This window comes from Phyllostomus hastatus, unplaced genomic scaffold (assembly GCF_019186645.2).
Source record: "Phyllostomus hastatus isolate PE091 unplaced genomic scaffold, TTU_PhHast_1.1 phas_contig_17, whole genome shotgun sequence".
Taxonomy (NCBI): Eukaryota; Metazoa; Chordata; class Mammalia; order Chiroptera; family Phyllostomidae; genus Phyllostomus; species Phyllostomus hastatus.
In genome coordinates this window covers 18,057,654-18,071,314 of record NW_025333664.1, presented here as the reverse complement: position 1 = coordinate 18,071,314, position 13,661 = coordinate 18,057,654, and the positions used below count along the sequence as shown (strand labels likewise).

At 45.8% G+C, this 13,661-nt stretch overlaps 1 protein-coding gene across 2 annotated transcripts in view; it reads left to right on the top strand.

The window, feature by feature from the left end:
• The window catches only part of CNBD2 (cyclic nucleotide binding domain containing 2), a 52,416-nt gene extending 49,588 nt beyond the window's left edge, over nucleotides 1–2,828 (top strand). For both annotated transcript variants that reach the window (XM_045832717.1, XM_045832715.1), the window contains exon 12: nucleotides 2,485–2,828. In XM_045832717.1, coding sequence (XP_045688673.1) covers nucleotides 2,485–2,803 — 319 coding nt within the window. In that variant the 3' untranslated portion in view covers nucleotides 2,804–2,828. The remainder of the gene's footprint in view (nucleotides 1–2,484) is intronic.
• The last annotated feature ends 10,833 nt before the right edge of the window (nucleotides 2,829–13,661 follow it).

Sequence of the window (13,661 nt, the reverse complement as noted above, 5' to 3'; positions counted from 1 at the left end):
TGATCTTCTTTTTCTTATATAATTCCCTTTAGCATTTCATATAATAATAGCTTGATGATAACAAACTCCTTTAGCTTTACCTAGTCTGGGAAGCACTTTATCTGTCCTTCAATTCTAATGATATCTTTGCTGGATAGAGTAATCTAGGTTGTAGGTTCTTGTTTTTCATCACTTTGAATTTTTCTTGCCTGTAGAGTTTCTTTTGAGAAATCAACTAGCTGATAGTCTTATGGGAACTCCTTTGTAGGTAAGTCTCTGCTTTTCTCTTTCTGCTTTTAAGATCCTCTATCTTTAACCATTGGCATTTTAATTATGATGTGTCTTGGTGTGGTCCTCTTTGGGTCCAACTGGTTTGGGACTCTCTCTCCTTCCTGGACTTATATGTCTGTTTCCTTCACCAGATTAGGGAAGTTTTCTTCCATTATTTTTTCACATAATTTTTAAATTTCTTACTCTTCTTATTCTCTTTCTAGCACCCCTAGGATTCAGATGTTGGTACATTTAAAGATGTCCCTCAAGCCCTGGCCAGGTGGCTCAGCTGGTTGAGTCACTGTCCTGTACACCTGAAGATGTCCCAGAGGTTCCTAAGCCTATCCTCACTTCTCCAGTTCTTTTTTCTTTCTGCTGTTCTGATTGAATGCTTTTTCATACCTTGTGTTCCAAATCATTGATCTAAGTCTCAGCTTCATCCTCTCCGCTGTTGGTTCCCTATGGATTTTTCTTTATTTCACTTAATGCAACCTTCATTTCTGCCTGGGACTTTCTTATGGTGTTGAAGTACCCACTGAGTTGCTGGAGCATCCTGATAACCAGTATTTTGAACTCTGCATCTGATAGATTGCTTATCTCCATCTTATTTAGCTCTTTTTCTGGAGTTGTGTTCTGGTCTTTCATTTGGGCCATATTTCTTTGTCTCCTCATTTTGGCAGCCTTCCTGTGTTTGTTTCTGTGTATTATGTAAAGCTGCTTTGACTCCCTGTCTTAGTAGCATGGCTTATTGCAGAAAGATGTACTTGTTAAGCTATATGGGGTAGAGCCTTAGGTAACTGCTAGGTCGGGGCAACCTGTGTCATGGCTCTGTTGCTCTGTGTGGGGGAAAGTTTGAAGAGAGGACAATGCCACTGCCTGGCCTCTGGAGTTTTGCCTGGAAGCAAGCTGTCTCCCAGAAGTCATACTTCACTTTCTCCCCATGTGCCATTGGTGCCCTTCCAGCTGTTGCCCTGGTGCTGAATCCCAGAGGGGGTGGGTCTGTGTGAGTCCTAAGTCTGTTGGGGGCCCTTTAAGAGGAGTCTTTTGAGAGTCCTGCAGTTTCTTCTGCCATCCCATCCCTCACTGGTTTTCATAGCCAGAAGTTATGGGGACTTATTTTCCTGGCAATGGAACCCTGGGCTGGGTGGTCTGAACTGGAGCTGGGATCCGGCTCCTGAGGTATCCCTCCCATTTTTTATCTATTACACATGGATGTGGGACTTCCCATTCCTGTCTCTGCACCTCTTCACCCCTCCTACCCAACTGGCTGAATGTGGCTTCTTTAGATCAGTTGTTTTTGGTTATCTGACTTGATACAAAGCTTGATTTTCTGACAATTCTGTCAAAAGAGGGTGATACCTCTTTTGTTGTCTAGTTGTATTTTTTGCTATAGTTGTGAGCAGTGCGAGGCATGTTTATGCCTCTGTCATGACTGGAAGTGAACCTCTTGTGCAAATTTTTCTGTGAACATTCATTTCCATTTCTCCTGTGCATATATACCTAGGAGTAGACTTGCTGAGTCATTAAGTTAACTCTGTTTAACCTTTTGAGGATCTAACTGCTAGACTGTTTCCCAAAGTGGCTGCACCAGTTTACATTCCCATTATTAATGTATGGGAACCCCCGTCCCAGTATTTTCACATCCTTGTCAGCACTCATTATCTGTCTTTTTAATTATAGCCATTCTAACGGGTGTAAGTGGTATCTCACTCTGGCTTTGATTTACATTTCCCTGATGGCTACTAGTCACATATGTAATTTAAAAATTTCAGCAATCACATTAAATAAGTAAAATGGGTGAAATTAATTGTAATAATATATTTTATTGAATTCAGTATACCTAAAATGTTATCATTTCAACATGTAATCAACATAAAAATTATTAATTAGGTACTCCACATTCTTTTTTTGTTCTAAGTCTTTGAAGTCGGGGGTATGTTTTATACTCCCAGCACATCTCTACTTCAGAATGGCCACACGTCAGGTACTCAGAAGCCACCTGTGCCTCATAAACACTGTGGAACAGCACAGGTCTAGGGGAAGAAAGTGTAGAAAGGCAAAGGAGGCAGAGAGAAGAATCTGGAAGAAGGCACCAAGGTGGAGGGCAGCACATTGTGTTTGGGGATTGCAAAGAGTGGTGGGAGGTGAGGCTGGAGGCGAGGCTGGAGGGGCAGTGGGGCGGAGGGGCAGGGCGGAGCAGGGGTGGGACCCTCAGCATCTGTGCTCTGTCTTCAGTGATGATGATGTGTGCCAGAACTTCCTCATGGAGAACAGCTGGAATGTCTTTCGGAAGGACCTGGTGAGGCTGCTGGTAGAGCCTCGCCAACATCCACCACTCACCCAAGTCCAGCGCAAGAAGAAAGAAATCTACAACCCCAAGTCTCTGATGCTGGATTTGCACAACTTGGACAAGAAGACTAAACGTCGTTATCCCATTTTCATGGTACAACAGAAAAACCTACCCCCACTGAGGATTGTCCACGCTATCACACCGCCCCGGTACAAAATCCAAGAACTCCTGCCTCAGTACAAGAATGCCGGCATCCTATTTTAAACCCAATAAAGGATGTAGGTTTGTCCACCATGTTTCCTGAATGACCACCATGGGAGTTGTGGGGCTTGGAGTGGGGGGCCAATGGGGGCTGAGCTGTGGGTCTGGAGAGGTGTCCGAGGGCAGCAACTGAGGCACTGTCTCCCTTGACATGTGCGGAGCTGAGTGAGTAGATGGTCAGGAGGCTGGGTGTGAGCGTGTTCATCACTGGAGATGGTTTTAGGGTGGGAGGAGCTTATCTACCAAGATGGATGGGAGACACAGAGGGGCTCAGATCAAAGTGAGCAAGACAGATTGAGAACCTAAATGCCTTCCAAGGCCAGACAAGTGATCTAAAGGGGCACAGCAGAAGGCCTGGGGAGGCAACAGCGGGTGGTTGGGACTGGTGTGCACAATCCCATCCTGATGCAGCAGCTGCTTCTTGGACCCAGTTGATCGATGCCATGCCAGGAAGTAAGTGCAAGGAAGTCGGGCCTGTTGTTGCTAGTCTATTTTTCAAGAGAACCAGGAAACCCAGTATTTAAGAAGATTCCCACTGTTTTTTAAATGTGAGCAACTAATTCAAATTGTTTTTGAAATACCGTGTTAGGCAAACAAAACACATATGTGGGTTGTGTTGGACCTGCAAACTGTTATTCTGCCAATGCTCACAAAGTACCTCTTTCAGACTGCCAGGGACCGGAGAGAGGCAGGACTGTGGAGGGAGGGGTAAGAGGCCAGAGAGAGAGGTGGGAGGCATGGCAGGAACAGCGTCCTGGGTCAAGAATGAAGAGCAAGCAGCCTGAGAGAGAGGAGGCAGCAACAAGGAGGTGGCTGGTTAGACCTAAAGAGGGCTCCTCAGTTCTTCTGGGGAGGGGTGCTGAGTCTGAAGCCACCTGTCGCTGACCTGAGCTGGCTCTCCTCTGGGTAGCCTGGACCTAGAACTTAGAGTTCCTGCCTCCTTTTAGCCTCAGGAACACACACCCAGTGCTCAATCACCTCTCTGCTTTAGGAAACCCCATAGTTTAGCTTAGACAGCGCCAAGGGGCCTGGCGGAGGCCGTGGCAGCACAAAAGCCTGGCCTGGCCACCAGCAGCGAGATGAACTCTCTCCCACCCCACACACGCAAACACTCACCCTTCCCCACCCCTATCAAGGAGTGGGGTCTGAGGGATTTAGTGCCCAGCTGGATGTCGGGAGCTCTGGAGAACCTGGCTCTGTTTCCATCTCACTGGACCCCCTTGAGCACCTTGAGTCCTTTACCTGCACCCCAGGTTCTCCAGGGGCAAGGTGAGCATGTTGGGCAAGATCAATGGTTTTCATGAGTGAGAGGTGAGTATAGTTTTAAAAGCATATTCAACATCCTTTTGTGTGTTGAATTAAAAAGAAAAAAGCTATGTTGCATAGCAAAGGAGAGGGAGCATGGCATTCTTCTGTCAGAAGGGATATGGGTGTAAAAGGGTGGAGGAGCAGTGTGGATTAATCATCTTAACTTCCCGGATAGCTCTGGAAGGTCGGGGAGTCTGAGACTTCTGCGGTAGTCCCGGAAGGGCTCTCTGTGACCTACAAGGATGGGGTGGCACTGTTATGGAACCGGGTAAGTGGGAGTGTCTGACTTTATTTGGGATCTCTTTGCAAGTAGGGGTATGGCTATAAACTGATGGTGCGTACATCTCGTTCATTCATTTGAAATTTATTGGTTAAGCACTTGCTCCGTAGCAGATTCAAAGGAGGATAAGAGGCAGCCTCTGTTCCCTCTTATTCTCTAGTCCAGGGGCCAGCAAACCCTTTCCGTAAAGAGTCAAAGAATAAATAGTTTAGATTTTGCCAGCCATACAGTCTCTGTTGTAACTATTCAACTTTATATGGTGAAAGCAGCTTTCATGTTCTAATAAAACTTTACTTACAAAAACAGGTGGCAGGCCGGATTTGGCCTGTTGGCCATAATTTGTTTACCCTGACTCTAGGCAACAGGAAGCCCTTAAAGGTTCCTGAGCAGATACGATGTGGGGAGAGCAGCTTATTACTGAGCACTTACTCTATGACAGCCACCTGACTAAGCGTCTGACTGTGGAATCTGATGACCTCTGGGCTAAGATCCCAGTTTCACCACTTAACGGCTGTTGAGGATTAAAAGAGTTGGTACATGTACCGAAAAGTGGAGGACTGCATTCACCCAAGACCCCTGGATTCCGCATTTTGGAAAGTGAGAGAAAAAATTTCCAGAACAGGAGGCGGATCCTGTTTCCTAAGACAGTGGTGGGTGACAAAACACACTAACTAGAAGGACAACCTGAGGGTGAAGGCGCTGTGTGGGGAGACAGACGTGAGGTGCTGGCCTTTGGGAAGTCTTGAGGGCAGCAGAGAAAGAGCAAAGCTTTTTCTGAAGCCACTGGGTGACAGAAGAACCTGAGAGTGAGAAATGTCTAAAGAGAACTTCAAAGGGCTTTTCCGTGCATTGAGAATGTGTTTCTCTTTTGACATTTTCTTGAGAAACCAAATGACACATTTGAATAGCTCTTAATTAGGTTTAGGCAGTACCGCTGTTTGACTTCAGTAACCAAATGGACAGTGGGCAGCAGGAGGCCCCAGTTATATTTGGGTTACACATGTTCAGACCCTGGTGCAGAGTAAGCTCTTCATACACACTAGATATTATTAGCACCTTTTTGACTGAGACCAGTTTGGCCAACCGGAGACACTGTTCCCCTTTCAGTGGAATGGGAAACCAAGGCTTTGGAAGGCTAAGCCTTCGTCATCAGTGATAAAGGCCCTCTCCAAGAGATTTGGGGAGAGGTGGTCCTGGCTGGCATCTTGCCCAACCCCCACACTCTTCACCAAGTGACATGACTACTATCAACATTAAGGGGCAGCCCTGGGGGCAGAGAGCACAGGCAGGTCACCAAAGCATCAGCATGCATTGTGGGTGAGGGTGCTGTTGCAGGAAAGATGGGAGGGACAGTGGGGGAGGGCCTGCAATTGCTTGTAAGAGTGCGAGAGCCTCCTAGCTTCCAAGCTGTGAGCTTCAGAATGAGTGGTGGTTCTCAAGGCTCCCTCTCCCTCCCCCACATACACTCATGGAGCAACATGGAGCAGGGATCGGGATCAGGCAGGGGAGGACAAATTGGGCTTGATTTGCTCATTCAGAGAAGCAAATACGATGCCCCTTGGCACAAGTGTTGGCAACAAACTCTGTCTTGAGTGCTACAGAGGTCCTCACTGCCCACCTGGGTACAGACCCAGGGGTCAGGAAGCCCACTGTGATCTGACATGAGGGAGAAGGACCCAGGCTCAGGTATCGGATGCCCAGCATGTGCCAGGCATTATGTCAGGCACTCAACGGAGGCCATCACTTACCCTGAAAATATGTCCTGGCAACTCTCTAGGTGGCATTATCTATAGGAGACTGTTCTGCGTGGTGTGGCCCAGACAGGACCCACGCCCTCCAATAGGTTCTCCCATGGGGAATCAGGCCTGCATTGTACCTAGACTGCTGTGAGCCCTGCTTTTGCTAAAACTCCCTCACCCTGAATTGAGGCAGCAAACATTTACTGCATATCTTTAAAGTAACTCCCTAAAATCTATGCTAAACCTTCCAAGGATGAGTGTAACCAGTTCAACCACTTTTCCCTTTGCATTTGCAAATATCCTTCTTCTGTGATGTGATTAGCGGCATCCTCTCCTTTGTTTTCTGTAAAAGGTAACCACCTAATGCGAACCTGTGAGTAGTAAATGAGGACCATCATGTAATGTGCCCAGAAAAGCAATAAAAGCTTGTCAGCAAGGGCCGAGGCTTTTTCTCTTCTTGAGAGAGAAACTGTGCCATCCCTTTTCCTCCACAGGACTCGGTAGTCTGTGTGAATTTGTAGTGTCTCATCCAGAATGTCGCAGACCCCATGAGCTGGGGTCCGCATCAATTATTCCCATTTGACACATGAAGAGCCTGAGGCCCAGAGAGGCAAAAGCCTGTCTAAGCTCACTGGACAATCAGGTGGCCGTTCCAGGGAATCCCTGTGCTCTCTCTGCACCCCGGTGCCCTCCTAGGCAGCAGCATTCCAGTGTGTGCACTGTCACACCACCTTGTTCATCCATCCCACATGCACCACCTGTTTTCAAAGCAGCAATTCTGCGCACACAACCCAGGAACTGTGCTGGAGAGAATATAATCACCCTCTGGAGTGATTTTCCATATGTAAATAAGCACAGTCATACTTGGAGAGGCACACCAGGCCACTGGAGCCAAGAATATAGCCCCCAGCACTAACAGCTTCCACTGTTTGAGGAAAATGAAAAAACCCACTTGAAAAATAAACATGGGAGGCGTTGCCAGTATTTGTTATGGGAAGTGTTTAAGATCTCATCTTGGGACTGGAAGCAAAAGCATTCTTTAAATCCTCTATTCCTTTTATATAACTCATGGAAAAATCTTCCCTTCCAGTTACGGGAAGCCTAAGGGGTGAGATGGGTCACTCTGCGACCCCCTGAGTACTCCCAGAGGCCATTTTCCTGTGGTCCTTTTCTGCTCTTGAGGGATTTGGGGGTTTAACCACAAGGGTGCTGAGTAACAATCGCTGATTCAGAGCTGACAAAGAGGTCGAGTAGTTTCTAGGTGCAGAAAGCTGAAATGAGGGTTTTTCATGGCTGTGGAAGGCTCTGGGCTCCAGCCCTGGGAGAGAGCCGGGCGCAGGGGGAGGTGGTGCGTCGGGTGTGTGCTGAGTGACTTCCAGCCGGGCTCCTTCCCTTCCGGGAGCTTCACTGCTATCATCTGTGAGTCTGAGGGGTCCAGGAGGCGTTCTTCAAGCCTCCCTCCAAACCCACGGCTCTGCGGGGCCCCTGACCCTCGCTCTTTTGCACCCACCTATTCTCCTACTTCCAAAGCCTCCCCACCCTCAACAGAAAATCAGAATCAACAAGAAAATGGATTACTGAGACCCTTGGTGAAGTGTGAAAATGAAGTGTGGTTGAGATCATGGTATTATATTAATGTCAAATGTCCTGATGTTGGTAATTATATGGTGTTTATGTAGGAGGATCTCCTTGTTTTTAAGAAGTACACACTTAAATACTTGGCCATTAAGGGAGATGATTTCTTCAACTTTCAAATGATTTAGAAATATGTTTGTATATTTAGAATGACAAAGCAAATACAGCAAAGTGATAACAATTGGAGAATCTGGATGAAGGGTATTTAGGAGTTCTTTAAACCCTTTTTGCAATTAAAAATTATTTAAAAACATAAAATATACCTTCTCAACTATTTTTAAGTGCAGAGTTAGTTCAATGACATTAAGTGCATTCACACTGTTGGGCAACCTTCACCACCATCCATCTCCAGAAACTTTTTCATCTTGCAGAACTGACACCCTGTACCCATTAAATAATAACTCCCCTTCCCCCTCCTCCCAGCCCCTGGCAACCACCATTCTACTTTCTGTCACTATGAATTTGATTGCTTTAGATACCTTATATAAGTGGAATTACAATGCTTGTCTTATTTCACTTAGCATAATGCTCTCAAGGATTATCCATGTTGTAGCAGAAGTTCCTTGCTTTTTAAGGCTAAATGATATTCCATTATACATATACACCATACTTTGTTTATCCATTCATCTGTCTGTGGACACTTGGGTTGCTTCTACTTTTTGGCTGTTGTGAATAATGTTGCTGTGAACATGGGTGTGCAAGTATCTTCAAGACCCTGCTCTTAATTCTTTTGGTATATACTCAGAAATGGAATTGCCACATCATGTGATAATTCCATTTTTAATATTTTGAGGGACCATTATACTATTTTCTATAGTGGTTTATATCATTCTTGCAATTATAGTGTGACATTATTTCAAAATAAAAAGTATAGCTGAAAAAAGAAAATACAGAGGGAGCTAATACAGATATGAATAAATATTAGCTCTAATTGACTTTGCAATTAGGTGATAATAGATGTTAAAATCTGATGATAAGCTCCCTGATAGCCAAGGGTGAAGGGAAACATGTTCTTTCACTAGCAATTATATAGTTAAGACCAAGAAGCAAAGGGAAGTAGTCAACATGGATTTTTGTATAAGCATTAGCCATGATTATGAAATATGGCTTTGAGCTTCCTGATGGTCAAGGCAAAAAGAGAAACATAGTATTTTATTATTTGAAAGGAAGAATCTGCTCAGTCCCTCAGGAGAGTAACCTCCCTAGGAGGTTGGGGAAGTTTATCCTCACTCCTTTTTTCATATGTGCCTTCTACTCAGTTTACTGTATGTTCCCTTTTTGGGTGGTACCTTAAATTAGGGGTCTGCCTATTCTACTTGATTCTGTACTTCTCAACCTCAGGCCCATTCTGATACCGCAAAGCTGGTATGTAGAGTGGTTGGCTGCACATGAGGGCTGTTCCCTCCTCATCCCTGATTGAAGGCTTATCACAGGGAAGAAGGCAGTGGACTCTCAGCCTTTAAGCACTAACAACACTGATCATCTATCATTTTGATGGATAGAAACTGACACCATGTCTTTTCCTGAGAGCAAGTTTTTATCTTGAAAGATAACTATCAGGAAGTCCTTCTTCTTGTCATAACTTAAAACTCACACGACCTTTAAAGCCTTTCTCTTGTTTTGTGTAAGGTGGAGATGGGGAGGAATTTCTCATCGCTTTTCTGGAAGTCTCCTCCTAATTAAGCCAGTCCTTTTCCTGTCTGTCTGTCTGATTTTACTGAAGTCACAGAGCAGGATTATGAGCAGGAGTTTCGGATTTAGGTCACTTTGCTGCAGATCAACTGCATGACATTAGGTAAGTGAATTCTCTTTGCCTTAGTTTCCCCTGGCAATAAAGTCATGAAAACTAAGTAGTCCACATAAAATACTAAATTCAGAATTCGACTCTCAGAAAGCAGATGCTTGAGGTGGGGGGAAAAGGGGCAGACAGGGACAAAATGGTACGGATACTAGGTGCGCGGGCCCTGCAGACCAACAGGGTGGCCAGGCCAGGCCAGCCCTGCCCACAGAGTGACATTGAAAAGTCCTCCGTGTGGGCATTTCTCAGTTTAACAGATCACAGCCGCTGGGGGATTTGCACATGTACAGAGCTCTCACCAAGGAACCATTCTGCATTCACACATTGTTCTGGTATCATACAATAACTACCTGCTCGTGGGGCCCTCTGCCTCTTTCAGAGGAGATCCCTGGAGCTTCTCTGTTGGCTGCCTACTTCCTCTTCCTCCTCCTCCTCCCTTTATGCCAGTGCGTGTCCTCTGACCCTCAGCCTCTAGGCTCCTGGGCATCTCCATTAGGATAGGGAGGCATATGGGAGCTGACAGGACCAGACTGAAACCCAAATGAATTTAGTCAGCATATCTCCAATCAGCAGATATGCTTTGGGGAGAGGGAGTTTGGTCAGGGTGTGGATATACAGCACCAAACCAAACAAAGCCTTTGGCACCAAGTTTGTATTCTGGATTGATAGTCAAAGAAAACAAAAAAGGCGCAAGAAAAATCAGGGTAAGCGGGGGATGCAGATGGGTTAGAGGTTACTACTTTGTAAAAGGTAGTCGGAGAAGGCTACTGCAAGGATATGGTATTGGTGAGTACAGGAAGTGAGGAAATGGGCCGTGCAGGTACATGGGGGAAGAACCTCCCAGGCAGAGAGGTAGGGTGCACAGCCTGGCTGAATAGCGGCTGTAAGGTTGGTGTGGCTCGAATGGAGTCAAAGGAGAGAGGAATGAAAGGAGACTAGGGCAGAGGGGCCTTCGGCCAGCTCATGATCATGTGAAGGGAGCATTTGGGAGGTTCTTAGCAGAGGAATAGTATGATCTGTACAGACTTGGGGTTTAAGCACAAGGTTGGAAGGGGGAGGCGGGGTGAGGGTGGTGACATAATCCAGGTAGGAGGTCATGGTGGCTCAGTTCAGAGTGGCTGTGGTGGAGGTGTGGTGATGGGGCTGATCCTGGACATATTTTGATGGTAGAACTGATGAGAGTTTGCTGATGGACTAAACATGAGGAATGGGAGGGAGGAGTCAAGGGTGACTCCAGAGATTTTAGTTTGAGCAAGCGGAGGGTGGAGTAGCCATTTTCTGAGTCAGAGAAGGCTGTGGTGTCGGAGACATACATATAGAGGTGGGGGTTACTTTTTTAAAAAGATTTTATTTATTTATTTTTTGAAAGAGAGGAAGGGAGGGAGAGAGGGAGATAAACATCAATGTGTGGTTGCCTCTTGGGAGCCCCCTTACTTGGGATCTGGCCTGCAACCCAGGCATGTGCCCTGACTGGGAATCAAACCAGCGACCCTTTGGTTCACAGGCTGTTGCTCAATCCACTGAGCCACACCAGCCAGGGCGGTCTTCTGTTTTATTTAACATGTTATACTCTGTTATTATCATTCTGTATTTTGATGCAAAAGTTGTCATATTTGGCCAGTGGAAGCCACTTCAAGGTGGCTTCTGTTGTCCTTTTCACATGTTCCTATCATTTTCTGAGCACTTCCCTTGTTCTCTGCCACATGCTATTCTAGGAGCACCTTGCACTTTCCCTGCTGCAGGCCTGGAGCTAGCCATTTCTCTAAGGACCCTTTTTCCTTTTAGTAGAGAATGGTATTTAGAAGCTTTTGGCCCTCGCTCTGCTGCTCATGAAATTTGTGGCTTTGAAAGGCCCAGCATCTGGAGGGACAAACCTCATCAACCAAACCCCTCATTTACAGACGAGGGGACTGAGGCCCAGACAGGATCATCTGGCCATTCCCCAGGGAGCTGCAGAGTTTAGATGAGAACTGAGGCCTCTGACTCCCTACCTATCCAGTGTTCTTCCCTGGCAATAGGTACTGCTAGCTATGAGGTGTGATCCCAGTGGGGCTGTCTCCTCTCTGAACCTTTCCTCTTCTGTCCAGAGGACTAACTTTGCCCTGGGGGTCCAGGACAGCTGTTCTGAGTTCTAACCTTGACTCTTAGCTCTTTATGAGCCTTACTCTCCCCGTGCCCTGCTCCACCCTGGAGACTTTTATGTGCGAATCCACCTTAAACTGCAGAGTAGAGATTCAGTTTTTATCTCCAGCTCTAGCAGATTTGGGATTTGTAGACTGGTCTCAGCCTGGGATAAGTTGTCCAAGTGCACCTGGTTCTCCCCTTTTGGAACAGGGATTCAAGACATATGTGTCCCCCTGAAGCCCATCTCGGTCAGCTGACACCTGTCTCATACGGGCATCCACAGGAGAGATGGGGTGGAGACCGAGTCCTGGATTGAGGTCATGGGACGGGCCTGCTCTACCTGCTGTCATTGGCTCCCAAGCCACCCAGGTTATACCAACAGCACCCGAGGAAACATTATAAACACTACCTCCCCACATCTGAAGGTGTGTCCTGAGCCTCACCTCAAAGTTGGGAGTAAGAACCCCACTGGTATACTGTAGAGGTTTTCTGTGCCTGACTTGGGGGTGGATGGTGCTGCATCTGACTTGCACCCTCTGGTTTGGCCAGCTGTGAAATGAACTTCCAGCCTGGGAAGCCAGCCATCTAACCAGTGCCTGTAACAATGCCGGAAAAGCTGAGCATGTGTCCTTTGCATTCGAGACATTTCCTAAGCTTGGGCTATTTGTCGGGCATTGTGATGCAGAGTGGATTTAAGCCTGAACTCAATCACGGAGACTCTCAAGCAACAATGATGGTACAAGTGGGGTCCATGTTTAAAAGGCACAATAGGGGCTGCAAGGGAAAGAGCCTTCTTGTGACATTTGGTTCTGGCACTCTAATTCTCGGGTGTCAGGTTCTCGTAGATAAGACTGTATATAAATTAAAATTTGAGTTGGGCAATTTGAATTGCTAAGTGAAAAATGTAGAAAGGGGACTATAAGCCAAAGGAATAGCTTGAGCAAAGTTGGAATCACCAAAGTGCAAGGTTACCTTGAAAAACAGCAGAGCCCCCAGAGGGTGGGAAAATCTACGTGATGGAGGAAGGTGTCTCAAGAGGTGAAACTTCAGATACCACAGGGCCCAGGCATGAAGGGTGTGAACTCCGTGCTTCTATGGAGTGCGGTAACTTTACAAGTAATGAAGACTTCACGTAGGTTTTTTAATTAACATTTATTTTTTAAAAGCTAACAAGTGCATATAGTAGGAAACTGAAAAACACAAGAAGCAAAGAACAAAGTCATCCATAGCCACAAGCAGTTTACAGTTTGACATGTCCTCAGTCCCCTGTGTAATCTATCTACACAACTAAGCTTCCATTTAGTGTAAAGATCATAAAGTTATGAATCATGCTTTTTCACACATCATGAATATTTACCATTTCAAAGTCTCAAAACTATGAGTATTCTGATAACCAAGAATACACTACACCAACTCAGTGTGGAAGATAAGAAAGTGTAATCCTGCCTTTCTTGGCGACAAAAATTTCATAAAGGACAAAAACAGCAACAGACAAAGATAAAGATATTGGCAAGTTACAATTAGATAAAGATATTGGCAAAGTTACAATTAAAATAATGCATTCTTTTAATGTTCAATTAAAAATGAGACACAAAGCAACAGAGTACATAAAATACAATGCTTCTAAGAGAATTCATTATGATCTGTACTTTTAAAATATTAGCAAGGAGGCAAGTTTTGACCGAAATACTTTACAGTATATTCCTACAGAACCACCAAGGGATGCACACACACGAGTGGTTACCATCACAACGCAGCGACGAACACATCCACATCCCTCTCTCCCTCGGCCTTCCTCCTGCCCCTCTGCTACCAGCCCATTGAGCAAGTCCTTATGTCCATTTCTGAGATGGTTTAACAATTCCATGGCCAAGATACTTCTTTTCTATCAATTGTAACAAAAAGCTATTTACAAACTGGTTAATTCACTAGCTCTACTTTTTATCATATACTGTCACCTCAGGACATCTAAAAAGC